Here is a 27,134-nt window from a genome sequence, read left to right as displayed (position 1 = left end):
AGCATGTTGGAACAAGCCATTTCATGTCCTCTGCAGCCTGGCTGATGCTGTGTATTGCAAGGCAGAGTTTAAAGAGATTCTAATGCTAAAGAAGGATTTCCATTGCACGGAGCGTCTGGAAAAGAAGCAACAGCTGCCTCTTTTGGTTTCTTTTTCAAATAGTCTCATCCAGTCTCAAATTAGGCAATAAATCAGGTGTGGCTAATATTTGCCCCTCCAGATGTTGGTTTACACCTCCCATCAACCCTGGTCATCAGCCATGCTCTCTGGAGCTCATGAGAGGTGAAGCCCATTAGCATCTGAGGGCACCATGTTGGCTCTGGTTGCATCTGTCAGTCTAGGCAGTCAAACTGCTGGAAGGTTGCAGTGCCTTCTGTGGCTGTAGAGACTGATACAGGAGAGATGTTTAGTTGCAGCTGGGGCAGATGAAGGCCTCTGGTTGTGCTGCTGCTGCAGATGCACTGTGGCGTTTCTTCTCTCTGCGCTCCTCCCAGCAGCCATTCCTCCTCCGGTCACTACTATGGATGCACAACCGACGGTAACTGATGGTCTCCAGGTGCTGTGGTTGCCTGCATCATGGGGTTGGGGTTGCCAGCCTTCATGCCACCTTTGCAGACATCTTTGTAACACAGAGTTGATCTGCCAATGGGTCTGGTACTGGGAGCCAGCTCCCCTAGAGCACATCCTTGAGTATTCTATCTTCCGTTCTGTGGACGTGACCAAGCCAGTGTAGACGTCGCTGAGACAAGAGAGTGAACATGCTGGCTACCCAGTGGTGGAACTTATCAAATAGCACCCGGGTCAGCGATGTGGGGTGTGCCCTCGAAGATGGCACGGCCCAGGGGGAGCCCGCTGCGGCAGGGACACATTCATGCACCCCAGTCCAGGAGAGTGGGTGGCAGCATTGCTGCCTACTCTCCTCTGCCAGAGCTGCTGGTTGATTGCCCACACCGGCAGGGTGTGAGAGGGGACTCTGAGGGGTGTGGGTGTGCCTGGTTCATGCCCCGCCATGGTGCGCCCAGAGCCACCCCCCCCACGCTACTCCACTGTGACTACCCCAAAGGTACTGTGCATTGCCTTGCTTAGTGGGTTTGGGGACTCTTGCCCTGAGGCTCCTGCCGCCCACAGAGCCTTATCCTGATGGCAGATTGCTGCTCAGGAGAGACCAAACGGTTAGGGAGCATCTTGCTCTGGGTACCGCCCATCCCAAACCATACTGACTTTTAGAAATCCCGGACCACAAAGCCCGGCAGGAGAGGAATCATTGCCACTTAACCACTGATGGAGGCTGGGATTATGGCCACCACCTTTTTGATTTTGCCAAGCCCCGCTCCCCTTTCGACGGCAACCTCTTCACGCCCGCACCCTCGACGTGCAAAAATGCAGCACCCTGGAACCTTTTGCTGGAAACGGGGAGAAGCTTCCCCACTTTTACACGAAGCCGGTGCCGCGACGGCATTTGCCGGAGAGGGGCCGGGAAGCGAGGCGTCTGGGGGCCTGAGGATCCGGTGATGGGCTGCGCGCCGCCGGCCGGGGGCGCCCCGGCGTGTTGGACGGGACTGGAGGGATCCGGACTTCCTAGCCCTCCCCAGGGGCGGGGACGCTCGCCTTCCTCCTCCGCACCCGTGGTTGGCGGGGGGGGGGGGAGCCCAGCCACCGCCCCGGAACTACCGAGAGTTGAGCAGGAGGAGGCCGGGCCAGCGCGTTCTGGCGGCGAAGATCGGAAGACGAGGCGGGAGGAGGAGGCGAAGGAGACGGCGAGCGCCCGGACGAGACCTCCTCGGCGCGTCCTCCGGGGACCCCATCAAGGGCACCTGTTTGCAGAGGTGCGCGCCGGTCCCTTGCAGGAGCCAGGCTGGGGCTGCTCTCTGCAGGGCGCCTTCTTTTCCCGGAGGAGGCAGGCGGCGTGGTTCATCCGGGCCGCCGTCCCTTTCCACTCTCCCGCGGCGGGTATGTCTCCACTCCTCGATTGGGGACGAAGGGAGGCAGCCACAGTTTGGAGGGCAGAGGCTGAAAGCGAAGCAGGGGGGAGGATCCATCGTACCCCCGCAGGGATCGACGGACGTGGGGGAGAACTGGGGGATCTGCAAGCGGCGGGACGGTGCGAGGGAAGCTTTGCAAAATCCTGCCAGATCAGAGTAGCTGCATGTCGTGTTCAAAGTTCCAGAGAGAGGAATTTTGACTTTGGGACAAAAAGGGTTAAGCGGCTAATTACTGGTTTCCGGAGTCAGGGGTGATTTGGTTCCATTTCGTAATTTATTTCTCCTTATGATATCCGCTTCAAAAAAAGTTATATTTCAGGGATAGCCTGAGAGCTGGGGTATTTTTTTGGAGCTTGAGCAAGTGCAAAGTGCCTTGTGGTTTTACTTCACCATCTTTAAAATGTGGGAAGACAACCTTGCTGTGTTTGGAGGTCCTCTTGTTCATTGGGGAAGGGCCTTAGCTCAATGGTAGAGCATCTGCTTTGCATGCAGAAGGTTCCAAGCTCAATCCTTGGCACCTCAGGTGGGACTGGGAGAGAGTGCCTGCCTGAAACTCTGGAGAGCTGCTACCAATCAGTGTAGACAATATTAAGCTGGATGGACCAAGAGTCCAACTCATTTTTAGGCAGCTCCGTGTTCCTGTTGTGCTCAGTGGATCCCTGGACATCTGCTTCGAAGTTCTGCCCTGGGTGTTATAAACCAGGGGTTGGAAACTTCCTTCAGTCCAAGGGATGCATTCCTTCCAAGCCACCTTTGGTAGGTGGAGCTACAGACAAAAGTGGGCGGAGCAATTGATGTGAATTTTTGCCTTTGTGAAGTAGGCTAGTATCTACACCTATTAACCCACCTGTCTCTATCCTCCATCCAGGCAAGCAAGAGCCATTATCAGAGTTCAAGGACGCATTTCAGCCAAGCGCTGGCTCACACACTCACGGAGGGTGTGAACAAAACCGGTGAGGGTTTGTGGCCTGGGGAGAGTCCCTTGGGCCAGACTGAAAGGTGTGGATCTGGGCCTGCAATTCCCCTCCCCTGTTACAAAGCTTTGAGAACCTAGCAGCAAATACGCAAAACGAGCTTCTGGTTCCTAAATGGGCTTCCTCGCTTTCAGTGGCAGGGGATTCCAGAGGATTCCTCTTGTGGCTACTTCTCTAAAGGCCTTCTTAACTCCTGTGTTCTTCTCTCAGGTGGGAGCAGGTGAGGCAGCACCATGCCGCCCTCCAAAGATGTTGTGAAAATTGCTGTCCAGATGATGGGCGCCATCCCCCAGCTCATTGAGCTTAATCAGGTGAATGCCTTGCTGCCTTACCATTCTGTGCTTTGTCCTAGGAAGGGGTTCCTGGCTTAACTGTTACCCTAAGTGCTCTACAAAGCAGGACCACATCCAGGTTGGGATCCTTCTGGGCATATTTTATCTAGAATGGAAATGGTTTTGTTTCTCCTGTGTATGGAATCTGGTCTCCATGTGCCGTGTGCTTTTAATTTCAGGCCAAGCCGCTGTCGGCAGTTGTGAAAGAGGTCTGCGACGCGTGAGTAGCCTCTGCTTTCCACCTTCACCTTGAATTAGAGCAGCTTAGAGGGCAAGGAGTGAACTGCCGACTGTTACACAGACCTTTTCCAGCTAGAAAGCCATACTCCATAAATTTCTGCAAAAATCTACCATAGTTTTCTATGAACATGTTGAGCTTTAACTTTGTTTACTCTTTCCAGCTTTATGCATGAGTAATATCTTCAACTCTGTTGTTATATGCCCAAGACTGCATGTATGCACATGCACCACAATTCTGTCTAAGCCCAAAATGTGACGTTGGCTGCAGGATTTGGTTTCCTCAAACTCTGGCTGCAGGCATTCCCTTTTACTTTTAAATAACTTATTGCGCTAGAGATGGTTGCAAAGATATGCTTGAAAGTGTGTTTGTGAACAAAGCCCGGTTAGATGTCTGTTGCTGGAGTGGTAACTGAATAAGATTTTCAGAGTCCAATGATGGAGCTTCTGTGTCCTGTGTAAGCAAAACAGAATCTTGTTGCTCCTTAAAGGCTGCCAAACTTACGATGGAGTCAGTTTGGACTCTAGTTTGCAAAACATATGCCATAATAAATCTGCTAAGGTGCCACAAGACAGATGATTTTTGCTACCACACAGGGAGTGGTGCTTTACAAAGCTCTTTGGCTTTGTTCATGATTAGCAAAACCAGAATATATGTATAAACATTGCAGAATAAACGGAGCAAAACATATGTTTTACAAAATTGCACAATGAGTTTTCATGTGCATGATTTATGGAAGCTTCAGAATTCAACTGATTTTGGCATAGAATTTAATTCATTTTAGGGCAGTTCACACACAGCCCTAAACACTTCTTAAAAGTGTGAATAAATAGAGGTAGTTTTTTCTTTTTCTTTTAAACGGCTGTTCTCTGTTTAAAGAAAGCTGAAATGGTTTGAGTATTAGTCTATCAATCTACCTTTTCATCCATTTGCATATAGGTAAAAACAGTACTACCTTCGTTGTTAGAGATAGTATGCCTCTGGATGTCAGTGGCTTGGGAATCGTAAGTGAGGAGAGCAGTGGGGCATTCAGGTCCCCTCTTTGGGGCTTCCCATAGGCACCAGGTTGGCCATCGTGAGAACAGGGTGTTGGACCTGATGAGCCCTTGGCCTGACCCAGCAGGGCTCTTCTTATGAAGTCTGAAGCAAGAAGCTTACATTTTTAGGTTTTTAGTGATGCCTGCATTTGTCCTCTGTGGCATCCACCTGGAAGAGTCGCTCCCTCTTCTTTGTGGTGGCTCCTTGATTGACAACTGCATTTTTTTTAAAGTATTTAAATTAAAAAGAATCAGGGACCATTCTTATTGACATTCAAAAAAGCAAACAGTGTTGCTGCTCTTAAAAAAACAAAACAAGCTTAGGTCATTCCGCCCCTCCCCCCCATGTTGAACTGAATACTGTAGAAATTGATCTGCCCATCAGAAGCGTACTGCCTCCTTGTGGGATGGGAATATGTCCTTTAGAGCTGGTCGAATTTGCCTGAGGACATGCAGATGCTTTTGTGATCCCTGCTGTTGTAGAACTCTGACGGGTGGTCTCCAATACAGGTGGAACTTGAATAATTCGGAGCGCTACGCTCTGCAGTATGTGGATGGGCAGCAAGCGTACATCACAGAATCGGTGAGTACATTTGGCTTATATCATTGGTCTTCTTTCCTAGTGGTTGCCCCCTACTTGATTCTATATTCTGTGCCAAATTTTGATTGTGCAACCATTTTCTTTTCTTGTTTTTGCCAGAATCGCGGGGAGATTAAGAATGGGAGCATTCTGCAACTGACCACCGCTCCGGTAGGCTCAGTTATGCAATTGTTAAGTTGAAAAATGTACAATGAGATAACTGTGGTCCCTCGATAACTGTGTCATGCCCACTTTGATGGGCAGCTCTCAGAGGGTTGACCGTGCATCCATGTGGCCCTTGACCAGAAAAGGGTTAACTGCTCCTTTACGCCAACTCTGGTATAAAGAAGGAAGTGCAATACTTCCATCTGTTTCTGATGTTCAGGCTGTGAGTGATGTTGCTTACACAATAACCAAGTGTCACTATCCAGCCACCCACACCCGAGGGAGGTGTCACTTAGATTTGCAGAAGGACCAAAGATCTGTAGGAGGAATAGCTCCAAGCAAGTGGTGAGGGTGGGGACACAAGAAACAGTCTAGTCAGGATTGAGCCCTAGAATGCTGATGGACTGAATTGCTGGTTGGTGGCATATGAGAATGGAATAGCAACAGAAGTGTTTCATGCTTCAACATTTTGTTGCAGTTCTCACTTGTTCTGCGTATCTACTTTTATCTTGCATGATTTTTAAAAGCATTTTTTATCTTGCATGATTTTTTAAAGCATTTTTCAGATGTCCCCTCCTTGCCTGAGGTGTGATTTTTACCTTTTCCTACATCTATTTTGTTCATTTGTTCTATTTAAAAACATTTTTATACTGCCATTATAACAGAAGAAAACTCCTCCCGATGAGATTTAGAATTAAAACATGGTCAGAATGCAATAAAACATTTAAAGGAGCAGAAAAAGCTCCACAAACATCCAGCCCTAGAAATACCAAAATATATTATGTAACTGCGACAAAAGGCAAAAATATTTGTGGTCCTTGCTATTGTCTTGTTTTTATTGACTTGTGTTCCGTTTTTCGTTCTTCTTCCACACTGAGATGGGGGACCTGGAATGGTGCATGGTATTCCAAATGTGTCTGCTGCTTGGATCTGTCTAAAATTAAAAAGCCAAAAATTCTGCTTGGCAGGACCAAGAGGCAGCAAAGTTACATGGTGGGATTCAAAGCAACAACGTGGATGTGAAGTCTGAGTCTTTGAAGAAGCTGGCAGGCCTCTCCCGAGACGTCGCCTTTGCCCAGGAGTTCATTAGCAGAAATGGCCTCAACCAGCTCTTCCTCATTGTGGAAGAAGATAACAAGTGAGTATCCCAGGTGGGGGAGGAAGCTTCAGAGACCCCCAAACTTCACAGGGGAACATAGGAAGCTGCCTTGTACCAAGTCAGACCATTGGTCCAACTAACTCAGTACTGTCTTCACTGACTGGGAGTGGCTCTCCAGGACCCCTGGGGCCTTCTGTATGCAAAGCAGATGCTGTCACTGAACCAGGACTTCCCCCATGCACTTTGGCTGCAGCTGATGCTTCTTTCTGGCCAACTCTGAGGATCCTTTATGCAGAATACCTTCATAAAGGATTTGCCAGTGTATAACACATGGATGAGGGACCTGTGGTCTTCCAGATTTTCTAGGACTCCAACCCCCATCCATCCTTGAACATTGGCCATGCAGGCTGAGGCTGATAGGAGATGGAATCCTAGGGCCTCAGATTCCCCATGCCTGTCATATCTCCATTTCTATAGCTAGGCTGAGGGGAATCCTTCTCAGCAGTCGGTGGTTTGGTTTGCAGCTGGCAGGTCTCATGTATTGAGAAGGACTATATCTTGTAACCCAGAAACCTGTAGATAATTTAGCAGCATCCAACTGTGCTTTCAGACTTCTGAAATCCAATTTGCATTTTATAGTCAACTGGAAAGTCCTTTTTTTCAGCCCCAAATGTAGCTTGGTAGAGGAGGTGGGGTGGATTTTCATTAGGATCATTGTGTTTGGGGAAGGGTTAAAGCAGCATTCCTTCAACTGTACTCGCAATCGGTATTCCCCAACTCCCCACCCAGCTGCAGTTTGGGGTGCTAGAGGAATAAAAGAACAGACCTAGGGAGACGATGCAGTTTGGAAACAGGAAAGATTAAAGCCATAGAGTTCACAGACACAAATGGCTAGAGAACTCTGTACAGGCTGCAGCTAGTCAAGACAGCTGTGTGATAGGCCATCTACACCTGGAGAAGTTATGTTAAAAACAAAAAAGGAAGCCTATCATGGAAAAGATAGGGGAAGCATGTTAGGATTAAGATGTGACACAGGAATCCCCATAAAAAGTGGCTAAAGGCAGTATGTCTATTCCATAGTAACTGCCCATTGCAGAACCAGCCCCCAACACCAGACCTGGGTTTTTTCATTCCTCCCGTTGTACATTGTTCTCCCCCCATTTTCTTTTTTCTCCATAGCCATGTTATCCTTGCAACAACCTTACAAATAACTGCTTTGACAGGGTGTTTTTTTGAAAACACACACAGACGACAACAATATCCAAAAATCAAGTGTTATATAAATGTTATGAAATAAATAAATAAAACCTGTGAGGTAGGATAGGTTGAGAAAAAGAAACTATAGTAAGGGAGGGGGTGGAAAGCAGCAACTGTACAGAGTAGTACTCAGTGAAGTTTTATTCAGAGCAGATCTATTGAAATTATTATTTTTTTTTTTTTAAGTACTTTTTATTCAAGTTTTGAAAATACACATGTCTATACAAATATACGCTATACAGATCATCATATCACCCAACTTACAAGCATACATGTAGATATACAAAAGCATACATGTAGATATACAAGCATACATGTAGATATACAAAAAAGAAAGAAAGAAAAAAAAAAGAAGAAAAAAAAAAGAAAAAAGAAAAAAAAAACCTTTGGACTTTAGTTAGTCCTGGACTTCCCTCCACCCTATTGGTAAGTATCAAATAATCCTACATTCACGTATTTTCTCTTAAATTTAAATATTAGTTATTCTCTGTTAGAGTTAATCGAAGCCCACCAGTATCATCTACAATTTATTTTCAGTATATTTCCAGTATTTACTCCAATTTTTATGAAATATTTGCTCATCTTGGTCTCGTATTCTAGCCGTTAGTCTAGCAAGTTCGGCGTATTCCACCATTTTAACTTGCCAGTCACTTATATTAGGTATAATTTCCGTTTTCCAGTTTTGTGCCAGCATGATTCTTGCGGCTGTGGTGGCGTAGAGGAATATATTCTTATCTTCTTTTTTAATCTCTTTACCCAGCATTCCTAGCAGAAAGGCTTCAGGTTTTTTGGGAAAGGTATATTTAAGAATTTTTTTAAGTTCATTATATATTAGTTCCCAAATTTTTTTCACTTTATTACATAGCCACCACATGTGGTAGAAATCGCCTTCTGCTTCCCCACATTTCCAACATTGTTTGTTCTTTAACCTATAAATCTTAGCTAATTTCACCGGTGTATGATACCACCTATATATCATCTTCCACATATTTTCCCTCAATGCCATACACGCCGTAAACTTTATATTATTATTCCATAATTCTAACCACCTTTCAAAATCGATGTTATAGCCCACGTCTATCGCCCACTTTGTCATTGCCTCCTTCACCTCCTCATCTTTAGTGTACCACTCCAGTAGTATGTCATATATCCTGGACAGTGCTTTACTCTTTCCCTGTATTACCTCCACATTAAACCTAGATTTTTTATCTTCAAATCCTAATTTCTTTTTATCTTCAGTTAGCAGACCATTCACCTGGTAATATTGTAACCAACTTGTAAAAAGAGATTTTATCTCCTCATAAGGTCTAAGTTTCAAACCGTGTTCCGATTTAGTTATAAGTTCTTCATAAGTGGCATTCTTCTCTTCCATATTAGTTTTCTTAATAGTCAACACCTCTATTGGAGAGATCCACCAAGGGGTTTTCCTTTCCAAGAGATTTTTGTTCCTCTCCCATACCTGGAATATTGGACCCCTAAAAATATGGTTTAGGAAGCCCCTGTGTGCCTTCACCTTTCCGTACCACAGGTACGAGTGCCACCCGAACCTATTATCGAAGCCCTCCAGATCTAATGATTCTCTATTTTCCAATCTTATCCAATCTTTTAGCCACAATAAACATGCCGCTTCATAGTATAAACTCAAATCTGGTAGGGAAAAGCCCCCTCTTTCCTTTTTATCTACTAATATTTTCATTTTAATTCGTGGTCTTTTTCCCTGCCAGATGTATTTCGCCAAAGTTCTCTGCCATTCTTGGCATTGCTTTAGACCTTTGAGCACCGGGATAGTTTGAAATAGGAACAACATTCTGGGTAGAACATTCATTTTTACAACTGCTATTCTTCCTAAGAAGGATAGTCTCATTCTGTCCCAAATTTCCAAATCTCTCTTAATATTTTTCCAGGTGACCTCGTAATTATCTTTAAATAGGTTAATATTTTTAGCCGTAATCCATACCCCAAGGTATTTTACCTTTTTTACCGTCATTATTCCCACCCTTTGCTCTAGTTCTACCGTTTCTTCCTTGGTTAGATTTTTGACCAACATCTTAGTTTTATTCTTATTAACCTTAAGTCCTGATACGGTGCCAAATTCTTCAAATTTTTGTAGAGCTTCTTTTACACTATGCTTTGGGTCTTGAAGAGTTAGTACAATATCATCGGCGAAGGCTTTGATTTTATATTCATTCAATCCTACCTTAATTCCTTTAACTTCTGTTGATTCCCTCAGTCTTTTATTAAATATTTCCAGTACTGTTATAAATAGTAGGGGAGATAAAGGACAGCCTTGCCTAGTTCCTTTGTGTATCTCAAAAAATTCTGATGTTGTATTATTTATTACAAGTTTTGCCTTTTGTTCGTAATAAATAGCTTCTATACCTTTTCTGAATCTTTCTCCCATCCCCATCGCTGTCAGACTTTTCTTCAGGAAGTCCCATGAAACATTATCAAATGCCTTTTCGGCATCTATGAATACCAGGGCGCCCTGAACATCTATTCTGGTATCTAGGTATTCAATAATGTCTATTACGTTTCTTACGTTATCCCTCAGTTGTCTCCCTGGAAGGAAGCCCGTTTGATCTTTGTGAATTCTGTTGTTCAAGACCTTTTTTAATCTTTCTGCCATCACATCTGCGAACAGCTTATAATCGTTATTTAATAACGAAATCGGTCTGTAGTTCTTTACTTCTAAAGCATCTACATCTTTTTTAGGAATTAATGTAATATATGCTTCCTTCCAGGAGTTGGGGATTTTCCCCTCTTTTAGAATATTGTTCATCACTTCACACAATATTGGGGATATTTGTTCATTTAATGTTTTGTAATATTTGGCTGGTAGGCCATCCGGCCCCGGTGCTTTCCCGATTTTCATCTTTTTTATGGCCTTTTTAATCTCTTCTTGTGTAATCATCTGGTCTAAGAGCTCTTTTTCTTCCTTTGCAATTTGTGGTAAATGTTGTTTTTGGAGAAAGTTATTTATTTCGTCGTCCGTTTCCTTTCCTCTTTTATATAAATTCTTGTAATAGTTCTGGAATATCTTTTTTATTTCTTTTGGTTGCTCTACGATTCTATCTCCATCCTTTATCTTACAGATCGTATTTTGTTTCCTCCTCTCTCTTATTTGCCACGCCAAGTATTTCCCTATCTTATTAGCTGATTCAAAGTTTCTCTGTTTCATCATTTTTATTTTCCACTCAATCTCTTGATTAATTATCATAGAGAATTTAGTTTGCAATATCTTTATGTTATGCTTTATGTTCTCTTCATCAGGATTCATAGTTAATTTTCTTTCGTTTTCCATAATCTGTATTAGAATTTGCTCTTTATTTTTCTCTCTTTCTGTTCTTAAATGGCAGTTTTTCTGAATCAGGAAGCCCCTCATGTCAGATCTATTGAAATTAATGGACCTAGTCATGTTTGTTCATTGCACTGCATCTATCCTTAGTAAAACTTGGTTGACTCTCACCCATAAACGCTCCAGAATTAATTAAGTAATTTTTTAATGTTTGAAGTAAATTTTCTTTCCATATTCCATTTGCCAAATTTGGGGTTTCTGGGGGCAGAAGTTGAAGTTTTCTTAACTCTTCACCACCTGCTTGTGGTTTCTGAAGTTCTCCCTTGGCCTTTTCTAGGAATTTGAGCTTATAAAGAACTTCCTTCTCGTCACCTCTCGCTCTCCTTCTCTCTCCTTTTCTCCTTTGTCTTCCTTTTTCTTTCTCCCCCTCTCTCTTCCTTTCTAGGTGTCTCTAATGCATCCTTCCTGTCGTTTCTGGGTGTCTCTGTTCCAGCTGCACTTTGGCCCTCCTGGGTGGCCTCTCTGGGACTCTCTTACCCTGTTTGCTGTCTGTTGCTCCAGTATAGGGGAGATTCTAGCCTATGCTCTGAAGGCCTTCGTGGAGCTGATGGAGCACGATTTCGTTTCCTGGGAGACTCTCAGTCCGGCATTCATCAAAAAGGCAAGGTTACCTATCTATTATTGGCACCTCATCTTGTTTTTGCAACCCATTGGAAACAAGCTCAAGGGCTTTGGGCATATCCACACCATACTTTTAAAGCACACCCAACAGACATTTAAAGCACATGACTTCTGCCAAAGAATCCTGGGATCTGTAGTTCCCCACTCACAGAGCTATAACTCACTGTAGTCGAGGTGGCAAGCCAAGGACCTGTGCACACCTGGAGCTGGCTCTGATGTTAAGGACTGAACCTAGGGTGTTCTGCTCTATAGCACCTCTAGGCAAGTCCCCACACAGGATATGTTTCCTTTCTAAAGAAAAGAGTGCCTTCAGTGCAGGGGTGGTGCATCCCATTTTCCACTTGAGACGAAATGAGAAGTCCTGCCTTGTCCTGCCACTGCACCACTCACACCGAAGCATCCCTTATCTAGGTTGCGTGGCGCAAAGTGGTGGTGATGATGGTGGCAGGTTCTGGAGAGATCTCATGATATTTTGTTGAGATCCCATGAGATCTCACGGGAAGTCGGCGCTGATGCTGCCGTTGTTTCTGCACTGTCAGTGGAGGTGGTGGGGTGCTGCCTTGGGGAGTGGGTTGGCCCTGCTCCAATACAGCCTAGGAACTGTGAATCTTCCCAGGATATTCTACCATACAATTTGTGTTTGTTTTAAATTGTGTCAGCTGTCTTGAGTCCTGGTTCTGGAAATAATTGGGATCTAAATAAATAAATAAAACCAATTATCTTCACCCTTGGAAAACTACAGTTTCCAGGATTCAATGGGAGACGCCAGGAAAAACATAGGTGAGGCTGGGGCTTTGGCCCCTCCCAGACTTATGATTCTGTCCATTCCTGTTCCTTGGCTGCAGATCGTGAGCTATGTCAACATAGTCCCGATGGATGCCTCAATCCAGCAGATTTCATTGGCCATCCTGGAGAACATGGTGCCAACCAGCCATTCTCTCTTTGAGCTGGTCAAGCAGCAAGTGACTCTGGATCGTCTCATTGGCCTTTTGCAAGTGTAAGCCCAGAACAAACCACCTCCAATTTAGTTTTCCACCCTACAGGTGCCATTTTTTTCTTCTATTTCTACTCTTCTCGGTTTTACTGCTCAGGTGTCGGTATAAAAGCATTCTTCCCATCAAGGCCTCCATTGTCCGCTCTCTAAGCACAGCTTTCCCCAACCTGGTTATCCTCCAGATGTTTCGGACTCCCATACAAGCTGTGCTGGCTGGGGCTGATGGGAGTTGGGAATCCAGAACACCTGGAAGGTGCCAGGTTGCCAGAGGCAGCTTTAGGAATCCTGTCCTTGTGTGCCTAGTTAACAGTATGACAAGCATTCATCTGTAGGCTTTAGTACCTGCGTCTTGCAACTAACTAAACTTTTCTTGCATTCAGCATGAATATACATGGCGGACCTTTGGTACGGCACACAGGGGGTGCGGGTGAGATCCAGTCTCCTCCAGCATTTGAAGAATACTAATCTTTTGCTTTTCCTCTAGAACGAACCAGCAGCTGCAGCTGAAAGCCATGGCTCTTCTTATTGCTCTGCTCCTCAATGCCAAAGAGCCCGACAGGAGGGTAAGGGAGATCTGTTGGCCCCAGAAGGGCAAGAGGAGGAGCAGGTAGTCCTTAGCCAGTGGTGTTGGTGTAGGAGATTCACTTCCTGTAGGAGATGGTAGAGCCCCCTCTAGCGGTGGCATCAAATATTGGGGGTGGGGGTGGAAAGGTAACATTCTCATTCCCAGCGTCTCCCAGTCTCTCCCAAGCAGACCTTTAGCCAGTGCACATGTGCTTTCTCCTAGGTTTACAGCTATTGTGGATCTGCTAAATTCTGGACCATTAGTGGGGAGTGGGGGTATGTGGTTAGAGCAGGTGTGACTAACCTTTTGAAACCTAAGAGCCTAATTGAAGATTGTCTACCCCCGCACCCCCCATGAGGTTTGCATGCCCGTGGTAGGCTTGGCCAAAGTGACCAGTGCTTGCTCACTTATTTGCTCATCTGTGCATGCATACACACAACAAACATGCTACTTTCCATACATACAGTAGATGCACACAGACATTCAGACAGGCAGAGACAGCCCGTTGTTCTTTTGCTGATCAGCAGAGAGTGGGGGGCAATGTTACCTTCCACATCATTTTACTTCCCTTTTGGCATCACTGGTCTTGGAGGAAAGGAGCCTCTCTTAGCCCAGCACGGGTGTTAGATGGAAAAAAGGAGAGGAAAGGGCCTCTTCTCCCTTTGGTGCAGCACTATTTTAAGAAGGTCTCCAAGGTTCAGGAAAGAGAGCTCCTCCTTTCCTGAGCCTCTTAGAACCTCTTTGCATTGGTGTCAGGCTGGAGAGCAAAGAGGTGCCTGGTCTTGGCAGAGGGCTACCAGGCCATGAGTCACCACCCTTGTCCTGCAGCCTGCTTAGGGCATGCACGGAGAGCTTGTGAATTGTCAAGGGTGCCAAGTAATCTGTGGGTGGGGAACTTTGCCACCTGATGCAAGAAACTGGAACTTGGATGCTTGCTCAGATGTGCTGGGGACCTGTGCACATAGCTGAAAGAAAGGTGGGGTGGGAGGTTTGTTTTGGGGCTGACTCCCTGACTCCTTTCTCTTTCCAGGGCATGATGGAGTATCTGGGGAGGAAGAACCTCCGGCAATTTATCCACAAGGTGAAAGCATGCAAGTGGCCTGTGGTGGGGTGTGTGGCATAGATTTCCTCGTCATAAGCGTTGTGCTTTCTCACCTGTGTGCCCACTTCTCAGGCACAGGGATGGAGAAGCTTTATCGGCCTGAGCGCTGCAACCTCCCAGGGGCCGCGTGCCAGTGGTGGCCAGGGCCAGAGGCAAAAGTGGGGCAACAAACGGGAATTGTTACCTTTGTACAACAGGCTGCTTTCTATGCACACCCTTCTCTAGCCCCCACCCCAGGCAAGCAAGGGCTTGAAGACATAGTTCAGCCAGATAAGGAGGGTCTGGGCCTGTGATGGTGCAGCTGGGAAAGCCCGGGAGAGTCCTAAGCGCTGGATAGAGAGGCCCCTAGGCCTGAGGATTCCCATCCCCGCTCTCACATTTTGACTGACTAGCCTGATTCTCTGGGTCCTCACTCTAGCTTTCTCCCCTTCTTCTGTGTCTTCTCTTCTGCCCATTTCGCCTTGGTGGATGGCACCCCTTGTCCCCACTGAGCTCTGCTGTGAGGAGTTGGAATATCGCATCAGGGGATAAGGGGTGGGGGTGGGAGGGACGGAAGGAGGACAATGCAGGTGACTCTGCTGTTCTCTGTCCTTAGAACATCATCCATGCCTCTGAGCCCATTGGGGATGAGATGGCCCACTACCTCTATGTGCTGCAGTCTCTCACGCTGAACCTCCTGGAGCAGAAGATGAGGACCCTTATGGACCCCTATTTACAGGTCGGCTCCCTTTTCCTCACTTTCATGGCTTGCCTCTCAACTTCATTGTATTGCCCCAAAGTTTGATGGCCTAGGATATTTGGTCCCAGATTGCTGCGATCATCTGGAGTAGACCTCCTGACTGGTCCCACAGTTACCTCGTATTTAGTTTAGTTTTCCATGCCTTTTCCATGCCTTTTAGCTTAGCAACCACAGAACTTTGGAACACTCTTCGTGTTGAAATCTGTCAGTTCTGATATTTTGTTGCCTGCTGAAAACATGCTTGTTGTGCAAACCTGGATCAGCACTCCAGCACCTTCCCACTAGCCACCTCCCCCACCCCCCCACGCCCGCCCCAGATTGGAAATTTGTAGGAGGGAAAAACTGTTCCACAGCAGAACTACACCTTCATTGTCACATAAACAGTTCAACTCTCAGTGGAGTGGAGTGGAGTTTTAGCACCTTGTAAATAAGTCCCACGAGGGGACGCGGGTGGCGCTGTGGGTAAAACCTCAGTGCCTAGGACTTGCTGATCGTAAGGTCGGCGGTTCGAATCCCCGTGGCGGGGTGAGCTCCCATCGTTTGGTCCCAGCTCCTGCCCACCTAGCAGTTCGAAAGCACCCCTAAGTGCAAGTAGATAAATAGGTACCGCTTTATAGCGGGAAGGTAAACGGCGTTTCCGTGTGCGGCACTGGTTCTGGCTCACCAGTTGCAGCTTTGTCACGCTGGCCACGTGACCCGGAAGTGTCTTCGGACGGCGCCGGCTTCCGGCCTCTTGAGCGAGATGAGCACGCAACCCTAGAGTCGGTCACGACTGGCCCGTACGGGCAGGGGTACCTTTACCTTTAAATAAGTCCCACAGAAATTGTAACCCTTTTGGGGGCTGGCTGAGAAGGGGTGGAGAGCTCCGTTCTCCTGTATGCCTCTGTCACCTTGTCACCTATGCCTGCCAGGCCAGTGTTTAAATGCAAGCTTGCAGAAGGTGCCAGGCTCATTCCCCAGCCTCTCCAGCTCATAAGGCAAACCCTGCTGATATTCTCTGTGCAGGATCAGAGGGAGCTCCTCCAGTCCCTGCGACATGCGGCCTTTGTCTCCGAGAACGAATCCTATGCCAGCAGCTCTAACACCGAGCGCCGGCACTCCCTTTGTGCCAAGGAGTTCCGGAAGCTGGGCTTTGTGGTAAGTTCCTCATAGACTGGGGTGGAGGACCCTTTTCAGCTCAAGGGTCGCATTGCCTCTTGGGGCCTCATGCCAGGGGTTGATGGGGCCAGAGGCAAATATGTACGGGGGGGGGCAGCAGCTGTGGCTCTTACTTCAGGACAGCTGACTACACGCCAGCTTTGCAGAAATCAGAGGTTTCTAGACACTCCTTTGAGGCAAGCAGGAGGCATTGTCACAGTTCAGAAACACATTTTAGCTTGGCAAAAGGGCTGAAGGAGGGCCAGGGAAGGGCTGTGGCCTGGGTGATGGGTGACAGTTCCAATGTCCTGACAGAGAGGCCCAGAGGGTCACATTGGGCCTCTATGCCCGGTATAGATTATATGCCACAAGAAGAGAGCACAGCAAGTATTCAAAGTACCCACAGAGCAAGTTTTGTTGAGAGGGTGGCATCGCCTGTGTTGGCACCTAACAGCTGCCAGGGTTCCAGAACCAAAGCAGGGCCCACTGCTGACCCAGCAAGCCAGTCAAAGAGACCAAATTTCATTTCTTCGTCAGACTCTTCAGACACCTTCTTGGTTTCCACCTTGGATGGGACTGCTGACACCTGCATTGCCCTCTGCGGCCCCTGCTTTTATAAATATTTGGCCCAGCTCTTCAGACATCCCTGGGCAGCTGGGTCATGCCGGCATTTTATTTTCTGCCATGGTGGCTAGGCCCAGCCAGACTTGTAGTACTGCTACTCATCTCTAAGTCAGCTTGTCAGGGCCTGGCAGTGAAGGAGAGCCATCTACCCCTCAGCATTTTGAGTCACTGCCTCTTTATTGTGTCTTTTGGGTTGTTTTGTGTGTGTCTCCTCCCCTCCCTCCCCAATCTAAGCAGCCCTAATATTGCGTTGTGTCTTTCTTTTTCAGAATAACACTAACCCTGCCCTGGATTTGCAGCGCAGCCCTCCAGGGCTCCTTGCTCTAGACAGCATGGTCTATTTCTCCAGACACTTCCCAAGTGCCTACAGCAGGGTAATGGAAGAGCTTGTTTGCTTTGTGACGCTCGTCCTTTCCTTCCCCCCCTGCCCAACTTATAGCAGAACTTCAGGAATCAGTAGCAGCCATGTGCTTGGGATGGGGCTGGCTCTAGGATTGAGATGCCCCCACCCTGGGCAGTGTGTCCCTCTGGTGGGCTTTCCGCTGCGATGGGGAATAAATCTGGTTTGGTTCAGAACTTAACAGAAACCTACCTGATTTGCACTTTCTAAAACAATAGGCAAACTGAAGCGCAGCTATCCTTCCGAATTTGCACTCTGAATTTCATGACACTTTTCTCCAACCATAATGTAATGTAATGTAACGTAACGTAACGTAACGTAACGTAACGTAACGTAACTTAACGTAATGAATATAATAAATACTGCCTCCCTAAGCTTGCTTTTGAGACTCTTGCAGACCTGAAGAGGTTGTGACATTCTTCCTTTTCCTCTCAGTTCATTCTTGAGAACAGCAGCCGAGAAGATAAGCACGAGTGCCCATTTGCCCGGAGTAGCATCCAGCTCTGCTTCATGCTCTGTGAGATCCTTCACGTGGGGGAGCCTTGTGAGTATTAGTACTTCCCTTCTCTCTCTGAACCCAGGATGCCTTGCGACTCTGGTCCCTCTGCCGGCATTCACACACTGCCATTGAGGCCTTCTTTATGAGCCGGCAGGGCTGGCAGTAAGGTTTCTTTCTCCCAGTTCCAGTGCATTCACAGCTTTTCATAGGAAAATGTTTAGACAGGAGGTAGATTGGTGTCTACGTGCGGTATTTGGAGCATTTTGTGGCAAATTGGCAAGGCTTTCTGATTTGCAATTGTCTAACAGCCCTTTATAAAGTGCTTTCTCTTCCTAAACTAGATTGCTGAAAAAGAATGTGGTGTGGGCAAAAAGGAGTGGATTTGTGTGGAACGATATGTGAGTGTGGTTCTGGTTCTGGTCACATATTCCTGGGCTTGGAGGTGTGTCCTGTTCCTTAGTTCTTAGCCTATGTCCACAAACCTGAGACAGTATTTTGCCCTGGTTCTGGTTGGTGGATCCTAGAGTTACAGTAAAAAAGCAAAGTAGATCCCACAAGTCTAGAGTCTGCCACACCTCCCCACATGTGCTGTGGAAGAGCTGAGAAGGAAACAACAAAAGGAACAATCAAGGCCTAAAAAATTGGAGGGGAGGGGGAACCAAGTTGCATAGCTGTAACCAACAAGTCCCCCTGGACAGAAAATGAATTTATAGTGGTGTCCAGCTGTAGAGAATGAACGTAGGCATTTAAAAATACAGTGCTCTGGGAAGACAGAGGGAGCTCTCCTCCCCTACCCCCCCAGCCCTTAGGGAACCAGTGAGGAACTTCTGGCCTTTCAGATGTTGTCAGACTCCAGCTCCTATCATCCCTGACCATTGGGCTACACTGGCGAGGGCTGATGGGAGTTGGAGTTCAGCAGTATCTGGAGAGCACCAGGATCTCCACCCATGCTTTAGGACAGAGCTTTCCAAACTGTGTGTCGCAACCTGTTAGTGTGTCAGCTGCAGTGTGTGTGTGTGTGTGTGTGTGTGTGTGATGCAAATGCTCCCTGTGCTCCTTCCAGGGCTGGAAAGGGGTTAGTTCAATCTCTGGTTTGTTAGTAAAACTGAATTACTGTATCACGAAATGATGCATGGTCTAAAAAGTGTGTCACCAACATGAAGAGTTTGGAAAGCTCTGCTTTAGGACATTCACATCTTGTTCTGCGAGACTTCTGAGAGAAATGGGAAGGTGGTATTATGGGGAGAGAAGCTCTCCATGGAAGTTCTTGGGTGGTTATCAAATTTGGAGGAGCATAAGTGAAAGGAGAGAGGAGGAGATGATTTAAAAAAACAGACCCAGGGATTGGGTTTCTCTTTCATGACAGGCTCTGAGACAGCCCAGGCCTTCTACCCCATGTTTTTTGGCCAAGAAAGTTTTTTCGAGGAACTCTTCTGCATCTGCATCCAGCTGTTGAACAAGACCTGGAAGGAAATGCGTGCAACACAGGAAGACTTTGACAAGGTGAGGCCTAGCAGCAAGGACTTTGGGGCATAGGCTCAGGATGCAAATGTGCATGTGCTAATTGATATGTATAGGTGAATACCCATTTTATTCTCCCAGGTACCCATTTTATCTTCCTCACAACAACTCTATGAGGCAAGTTAGGTTGATAGAGAGCAACTGGCTTGCTGTCACCCAATAAGCTTCACCGTCAGTCCCATGCATACCCATTGGCATCGTATGATAAATAAGATGAAAACCAAAACTAATTGAACTAGAATACCATTTTTTAAATCTTACATAAAATCCAGTAATTGACCAAACAACAAAAACAAAAATGGATTACTATATCCTGCTCTACCAGATACATACCTAAATTTTAAAATCCCATTAAACAAATTTCCAGTTTTAGTTTTCATAGGTGACTGTTAACCAGGACAAAATATTGGTCTTGAGCTATTGGATACTGAATTGAAATACTCCATACTGTGCTGTGCTTACATAGAGGCCAGAGAGGGGCTGGCTTCCTTATCTATAGTTTTTAGATGGCTACTATTCATTTATTTCAATCTGTATGCTGCTTTTCCACATAAATGTGCCGAAAGCCGCTCACAATGCCACAGCAGTCGTGCACATCGATACATTTGGCATGATTTTTGTTGCAAACTAGATGGGAGTCGGGGAACAAAAGTGTGTCTTAATTCTGTTTACGTCTCCCCCAGCCTTTCTTTTGTAATTTGAGCACTTGCTGTATGAACATGCTTGAGGGGGGCTTTCAAGAGTTTAGGGGAGAGAGGAATTTGGTAGTGATGGGGATAGGGCATCATATCCATTTGTTTATCCATTGCATGAATCTCTGGCCCTGCAGGTGATGCAGGTGGTTCGGGAGCAGATCACCAGAATCCTCACCCTAAGGCCTACTTCAATGGAGCTCTTCAAGAGTCGAGTGAATAGCTTAAACTACAGCGAGATCCTGCGTCTTCGGCAGACGGAGCGGATGCACCAGGAGGAGATCCTAGCTGCGCCCGTCCTGTGAGTAAGGAGGCTTTGCTATATGTTTGTGCCTTGTATCAATACTTTTAGTATATCTGGTGCCTGAAGAGATACCTCAAGGTATCAATCCCTGCTCTAGCTTTGGATTTCCTGCTCAAGACGGATGTTGGACTATTACAGGCTTTGTGATTCTAATTCTTACAGCCCTAAATCAAAGGGTGGAGAAACTGTGACTCTCCAGATGTTGTGGACCACAATTCCCACCATCCTTAACCATTGGCTGTGCTAGTAGGGGCTGATGGGAGTTCTAGTCCAACAACTCCCATCAGCCTCTAGGGGAAGGGCCATAGCTCAATGGGAGAGATCTGCTTTGCCTGCAGTTCATTGCTGGAACAGAATGGGAGGATGTTCTGCTCTCTGGGAATGCCAGAACAGAGAGAATGTTCTCGTTCCGGCAGTAGGGATGAGGCTGGAGGACTGTTGAAAGCTCATGGGGCCTTGTGATATTAGGCAGTGTTACTCTTCCTTCCACTGTGCTTTGCCCCAGGGAATTGAGAGAGCACCTGAAACCTGAGCTTCTCAAGCTGATCCAACAGCAGAGACTCCTCCACCTCTGCGAAGGGACGCTCTTCCGCAAAATTAGCAGCCGGCGGAGACAGGGTAAGTGGCTGGAGGCCATGTTCTCCACTGAGGGATTGCAAGGGCAGCTGGAACTTGTGTGTCTTGGGCTTCTGATGGGAGAGGAGACTACTAGGAAACAAGTGAGTCAGGAAGTTGGAAGGCAAGGAGCTCATACTGGATCTACTGCAGGAAGGGCTCTTGCAGCCATAATCTCCATGCTGTGGCTTGTTTTCTCTTTGCTAGATAAGCTCTGGTTCTGCCGCCTTTCTCCCAACCACAAATTTCTGCACTATGGAGATGTTGAAGAGGGCATAGAAAGTCTGCCAATTGAGAGCCTGCCAGAGAAAGGTATGCAGACCTGTCCCGTGTGTCACATCTGACCTTCAATATTCCTGCTCTCATGATGGCTTCCGAGGCTGCTTTGCTTCCTCTGTTGTGCCACTCACAAGAGCAAAGGTGGGAAGCCACCAAAGCAAGAATGAGAACTGAGAATCTCTAAAGTGGGTATCTCAGAAATATGAGGCCACCACTGAAAAGACCCTGTATTTCTTTCTTTCTTTAATTTATATCTTGCCCTTGCTACCAAAGGGCAGCAAACATGAAGAGATAAAACATCATAAAAACAATTCCAAAACAGATGTAGGCTAGGAAATATCTCATTTTAAAAGCCTTGTTGAACGAGTAGATTACTGTCTAATATTCAAAGGCGGGAGGGATTCCAAAGGGCAGGTGATACAACACTAAAGGTCCGATTCCTATATTGTGTGGAATAGACTCCCTGATCAGATGGCGACTGCAGGAGGACCTCACCTGCAGAGCACAGTGCTCAACTGAGTATATAAGGGCTGAGATGATAGTTCATTTATCTGAAAGTGCCCATCAACCTAATACATCTTGATGGTGGGCCCATACGCAGGTCTCATCGAGGTTGATCTTAAAGGAGTATATAAAAGCAGCCCTCCTGGAGGTGGAAGGAGAGGGTGCCACCCTCCCAGAGGAGGAATAAGTCTTCCCTTGGGGCATCTGGTCAAGGACATCCTGCCAAGGTCCATCTAGTCAAGCATCCTCCCCAAGCGCTCATCCAGGTGCCTGCAAACCAGGGGTGGGGGACCTGTGGCTCTCCAAATGTTGCTGGACTCCAGTTCCTATCATTCCTGACCACTGGCTGGAGCTGATGGGAATTGGAGTCCAACAAAGACTGGAGCACCACCACTGCTGCACCCTTGGCTTGAAGAAATTCATGTGGGAGGGTTTGGATTGAGCACATTCTGATCCCTGCTCCTGAATCCTGTGATTCTCCTGGTTTGAGCTCTGCACACCTGTCCTTGTTGCCTGGTGCTGTATTAATCTGTGTGTGCTTCTTATCCCAAAGTTCCTGTGGCAGATATGAAAGCATTGCTTACTGGCCGGGAATGCCCACAGACCAAGGAGAAGAGCTCTGGCAAACAGAACAAGGTCAGTTTGCATTCTGTTGTTCTTCTCCTCTCACATATAGAAATAGGGGAATTGTGCACATGTATGCAAGCTACCTTCTCCCCCTACTGTTACTTAAGAGTCCTGCTGGATCAGGCCAGTGGCCCATCTAGTCCAGCATCCTGTTCTCACAGAGGCCAGCCAGATGCCTGTGGCAAACCCACAAGCAGGACCTGAACAGAAAAGCATCAGTGCTCCACCAGCTTCATTCACCAGCTTCATTCAGGCCTGTTAACCTTAAATACTCATATTGATTTTTTTAATGGAGTTCAAATTGTAATATAATAAAATACAATACAATAAAATAAAATAAAATAAAAAAGCAGTAACAACACATTGAAAAAGCATACAGCATCTACCATAGTGCATTACAGTTGCTACGCTAGGCAGAAAAATGGTCCAAGACCCTCAGAAATTTTCAAGTGGCCTATGGCCACTTCTGATGGTTTTCAAATTGTTTTGAAATGTTTTAAAGTTGTTTTTATTTTAACTTTTAAAACTGCATTGTGTTATCTTTTTGAAGTTTGATGTCTGTCTTGTTGTCTTGAGCTTTGGTTGGAAAGCCAGAATAGAAATTTAGTAAGTAAGTAATTCTGCTGAGTGGGGACCTGGACTTCTGCCCCAAGGTCTGATGGAACTGCATCATTGAAAATGCCTGGCATCTCTTCCCACTTTCCTCCCTGCAGGATCTGCTTGACCTTGCCTTTTCCATCAGCTATGATGTTGGGGAACATTTGAATTTCATTGCTCCTACACGCTATGAGGTGAGAAGCTACTTGCTGCAGAGGATCTCCTATATCTTAACAGAATGGGGTATTTGTCTCTCTCTGCAATAGAGCAGGGTTCAAGTGAAACCTGCAAGAACATGCTGATGCATGCTCTTGTTCACAGTTCCCCTCAGCCATGCTCTGTGCAATCTTCCTTTCCACTTCCCCTCACATCTATTCAGCTCCTCTCCATGATAGCCAGACAGCATTTTGTAGCTGCGTAGCATCCTCATAGGAACATAGGAAGTTCCCTTGTACTGGTCCATCTAGCATATTATTATTGTCTACTGACTGGCATTGGCTCTCCTGGATTTCAGGCAGCGTCTTCTCCCAGCCTTACCTGGAGATGCTAGGGATTGAACCGAGGACCTTCTGTGTGCCAGGCGATGCTCTACCACTGAGCTAGGACCCTTCTCCCCTTAAGTGGCTACTTAGTCCTCATCAAGCTGTTTCAGGGTTCTCTCCACTTGAGCCCCCCCCCCAAGGCTTTGTGTACTCATGCAAACTTTGGGGATTCCCCCATGCCTGCTGCATGGAGGGTGTTGTTTTGGCTACAAAAGCAATGGCAGGCACACCTGAACAATTGGAAAGAGAGGGAATGCTTAGGCACAGAGAAGGGACAGCAGTAGTACTGTAGCAGTCAGACCCAGCACGAATTCTGAAGTGGTCTATGGTGTGTTAAACATATCCGTTAACTCAGTGGGTTGTATCCAGCTAAGCTTTACTCAGAGTACGCCCATTAAAGTGAATGAACCTAAGCCAGTCATACCCATGGGTTTACTCCGAGAAGGGCTAGCATTGGCTACAACCCTCTCATCCTTGCTTTGCCCCTTTGCGGCAACGTGAAAATAGCACAGGGAGAATATTAGTGCTCTGCTGGATCACACCATCTTCCTGTCAGAAAGTGCTTGTGTGAACCCCTCCTTCAGCGCACAGGCTGGAGCTTAGGAGTTAATGCATGATGGGACTAGCAAACCCCCTTTTCCTTGTTCTTCAGTTCTGCTTATGGACCGATGGGTTGAACGTGCTCCTGGGCCGAGAGATGGCGAGCGAACGGACGCAGAGCGACTTGGACATCTTACTGTCTATGGAGCTCAAACTGCGGTTGCTGGATCTGGAGAACATCCCCATCCCAGATGCTCCACCAGCCATCCCAAAGCCCCCCAGCAACTTAAACTTCTGCTATGATTTCACCCATATAGAACAGTAAAGGCTACCTCTTTCTAGCCTGCTCTGCTTCTCATAGCCGCTGGCTCGTTTTGGATAATCCTCCAAACCAGATCAGGAACACGCTGCATATTTTCCCTCCCCGCAACCCCTGCTTAGGTACCAGTTCACTTCCCCATGTCATGTTTGCTGTAACCATTGTTTCCCATGATGCTGAAACTGAAAAAAAACACACTAAGCTTAGTCCTAGCTGGTAAGTCACGTTTGAGCGACAGTTGCAAATATTTTTGTTTGGAGAGTAGTGCTGACCCACAGATTGCCTTATTCAGTTACCACAGCAAACCAAATTGCAATGAATCAACATTATCACAAGCAAGGGAGAAAGAGTGTGCCAGTCTGCGGCATGTTCTCAATCCTCCAAACTAAGCCCATGTATCTAGAATCTTAATTCTGAGTTCAAAAAACCCAATAGACACATTTGCAGATATATATGTATGTATATAAACCTGACCTAACTTGCTTTCTTCCAGCTACAGCATTTGAGCCCTCTCAGAATTTTGAATAATTTCCTCCAGGTTGTTTTGCCAGGGACTTGGGAATGTATTGGAGGACGAAACAGGTCTTGAAGATTGAAAACTGAACACTATGAAAGGGAAACGGAGATGAGCCACTGATTCCCACCCACGGGGCTCTCTTGTATTTATAGCCAACACCTGCAACAATGAGTGCTAGAAAGTTGCTTTAAAAGAAAGAAGAGAGAGGCTTGCCTTCTGTAGATCCTGGGTTGTATTTTTAGATACCCTATTTTAGATTTTCCCATGTGATGATAATCCACCACACAGAGACGTTGATACTGTCAGCAAAACTGCTGCTTTACCAATGGATTGTATTTCACATTTAGCCTTGCTATACAGTGATGTTGCCTCAATTATGCAGATGACCTATATTATGCAAAATTAAAGGAGTTGGGGAAATATGATCACTTTTCTGAGGAATACATAAATAGATCTCCCACCTTAAGAAACTTTGACTCCTTCCACAGAGAGAGTGGCAATGCCATCTCTTTCCTAGTTCTGTTTAGCTAAATACTGCCTACAGGATCTCTCTTTGCCACATTTTGAAAGGCAGAAACAAGCACTTTACAAAACTGGCTCCCTTGCTCTATGAGAACAGCATCAGGTATGTTTTGTCACCTGCCTGAGCAACAGGAGAGCTGTGACAGGGTGAGGCACTCTGCCTAAAACTGTAGCATAACTATCTTTCAGGGACTTTCCCCCCATAGCTGTAGCAAGGGAGGAACATATGGAGAGAGGCATTTCTTCTTTCTTTATCCCCTCTTTCCAGAATGCTTCCTTTCTTCATAGGCTCCTGAATCAGTTCCTACTTCAGAGAAAAGCTCTTAAAATGCATCCAAAGTTTTCTTGAAAATATTTTCAGGATGTGACATGGTAGTTGTTAAGCCAGGGGTGTGTGTGTATCTGTTGCTTTTGAACTATCTCCCTCAATTATGCACTGACAAAAGATGGATTCAATGGCCAATGTCAATCATGCAAATTAAGCAGCTTTAAGTAACTTCTTATTTTGCGCTTTTTACCATTCCACATACTTTTTTCTTTCTTTTTCTTTTGCTAGCCTCCCAGGGGCAGTGGGGTAAAGGGAGATACCTATGCAGACACTAAAGTCCCATGGTGGGGTGGGGAAATTTTGGCCATCCAGATGTTGCTGAACTACATCTCCAATGAGCCTCAGCATTCATCGCCAATGGCAGGGATGATGGGACGTTGTATTTCAGAAACATGTGGAAAGCCAAAGTTTCCCCACAGGTTGGCTAAGGCCAGGAAGCTGACACTCAGGTGGCATTCCCATGGGCAGCCAATTCCTTTGTTCTTCTGTTAAGTCATTTTGTAAGTAAATGTGATTTTTGTTTTCTTGTGAAATTTTCTAGATGTAACACACACACACATACACATATATATGCATTTTCACAGCACTATGCCTCTTTAGAAACACTGAGTCCAATTGCACTGGAACGGCTATTTCCCAGCCTCCTACCCCCTTGCCTGTCTGTGTTAATCTTCAATTTTGCAGCACTGTAGCTGCCCACTATCATAGGAAACATTTCCACCTTCAGTATCTTCTGTAAAGGACTTCCCAGACTCCTTGAATTCCTTCCTGCTCAGGTGCTTCTACTGTAACATGTTCACTGTGGTACTGCCTCTGGCACAGAGGCCTTAATATTATTATTATTATTAATAAAGGGAATTATCTTTATGGAGTTTTTTTTTTTGTAACTGCTGTGAGTGGTTGAAGCTTTGCGATGACTGTGCACAAACCAGAGGAATCGGTTTCCCTGCTTGCCATTGTGAAAGCAGGCGGTTCCTCTTGATGTGTGATGCTTTGAGGTTGTGACTGGGATTTAAAAAAGCCATGGCCAGGGATTATGAGACCTGTAGTCCAGCAACATCTAGAGGACCATAGATTCCCTGTCTCCCTTTTAAAACAAGTGAGCTGCACTCTTCAGGCCACACCAGCAGCTGCTTTTTGAAGTACTCTGCAGAGGAGCCCCTGCATGAGAAGCCCAATGGCGTACGTGGAAGTAAGTGAACATTATGCAGCTGCCTTATGGTGGGCCTAGTTGTGGGTTCTCTTCAGGCCTGGTATCAGTATGGTGGCATCCCTAGGCAGCAGCCAGAGCCCAGTAGGGCTCTAACTGGGATGAGCCCTGAGCGTGACATAGCTTTCTCTGGTTTGGGGCTCACAGTCTCTGAAGCTCAAAATAGGAGGGCTCGGCCCTGAAAGGAAACTGCAGCCGTGGCTGTCTGCACGAAAGAATGAAGTGGTTTTCAAGAGGTCAGAGGGCCTAGATTTAAATCTTTCAAAAACAGGTTATTCAACACTTGCACATGTGTAGAACAGAGAACAGCTTTGCTC

General features: G+C 46.3%; 1 protein-coding gene across 5 annotated transcripts; it reads left to right on the top strand.

Annotated features, from left to right (window-relative positions):
- The first annotated feature begins 1,574 nt into the window (after nt 1-1,574).
- On the top strand, nt 1,575-26,474 carry ELMO3 (engulfment and cell motility 3). 5 transcript variants are annotated; one of them, XM_079987858.1, is made up of 22 exons: nt 1,575-1,950; nt 2,851-2,981; nt 3,167-3,267; nt 3,468-3,508; nt 5,074-5,146; nt 5,264-5,314; nt 6,277-6,446; nt 11,521-11,620; nt 12,486-12,637; nt 13,119-13,197; nt 14,230-14,280; nt 14,897-15,019; nt 16,046-16,177; nt 17,071-17,175; nt 17,637-17,745; nt 19,067-19,203; nt 20,051-20,214; nt 20,723-20,835; nt 21,040-21,144; nt 22,169-22,251; nt 22,956-23,033; nt 24,034-26,474. In XM_079987858.1, exons 3-22 carry the CDS (start codon nt 3,190-3,192, stop codon nt 24,244-24,246), a joined length of 2,157 nt encoding a protein of 718 aa, XP_079843984.1. In that variant the 5' UTR covers nt 1,575-1,950; nt 2,851-2,981; nt 3,167-3,189; the 3' UTR covers nt 24,247-26,474. The 5 variants fall into 5 exon arrangements, with proteins under 5 accessions (XP_079843984.1, XP_079843983.1, XP_079843982.1 ...); XM_079987857.1 differs by having other exon boundaries at nt 1,576-1,826; nt 2,851-2,935; XM_079987856.1 differs by having other exon boundaries at nt 1,576-1,950; nt 2,851-2,935.
- The last annotated feature ends 660 nt before the right edge of the window (nt 26,475-27,134 follow it).

Source organism: Podarcis cretensis (assembly GCF_951804945.1).
Source record: "Podarcis cretensis genome assembly, chromosome: 8".
NCBI lineage: Eukaryota > Metazoa > Chordata > Lepidosauria > Squamata > Lacertidae > Podarcis > Podarcis cretensis.
The sequence above is the reverse complement of the archived record's forward strand: the minus strand, read 5'-3'. Positions and strand labels throughout refer to the sequence as shown.

Coding starts and splice junctions, on each gene's coding strand:
- ELMO3 (XM_079987858.1), top strand. CDS start 3,190: ATGCCGCCCTCCAAAGATGTTGTGAAAATTGCTGTCCAGATGATGGGC. Junction 15,020..16,045: donor TTATGGACCCCTATTTACAG/GTCGGCTCCCTT, acceptor TTCTCTGTGCAG/GATCAGAGGGAGCTCCTCCA. Junction 19,204..20,050: donor CACAGGAAGACTTTGACAAG/GTGAGGCCTAGC, acceptor CTGGCCCTGCAG/GTGATGCAGGTGGTTCGGGA.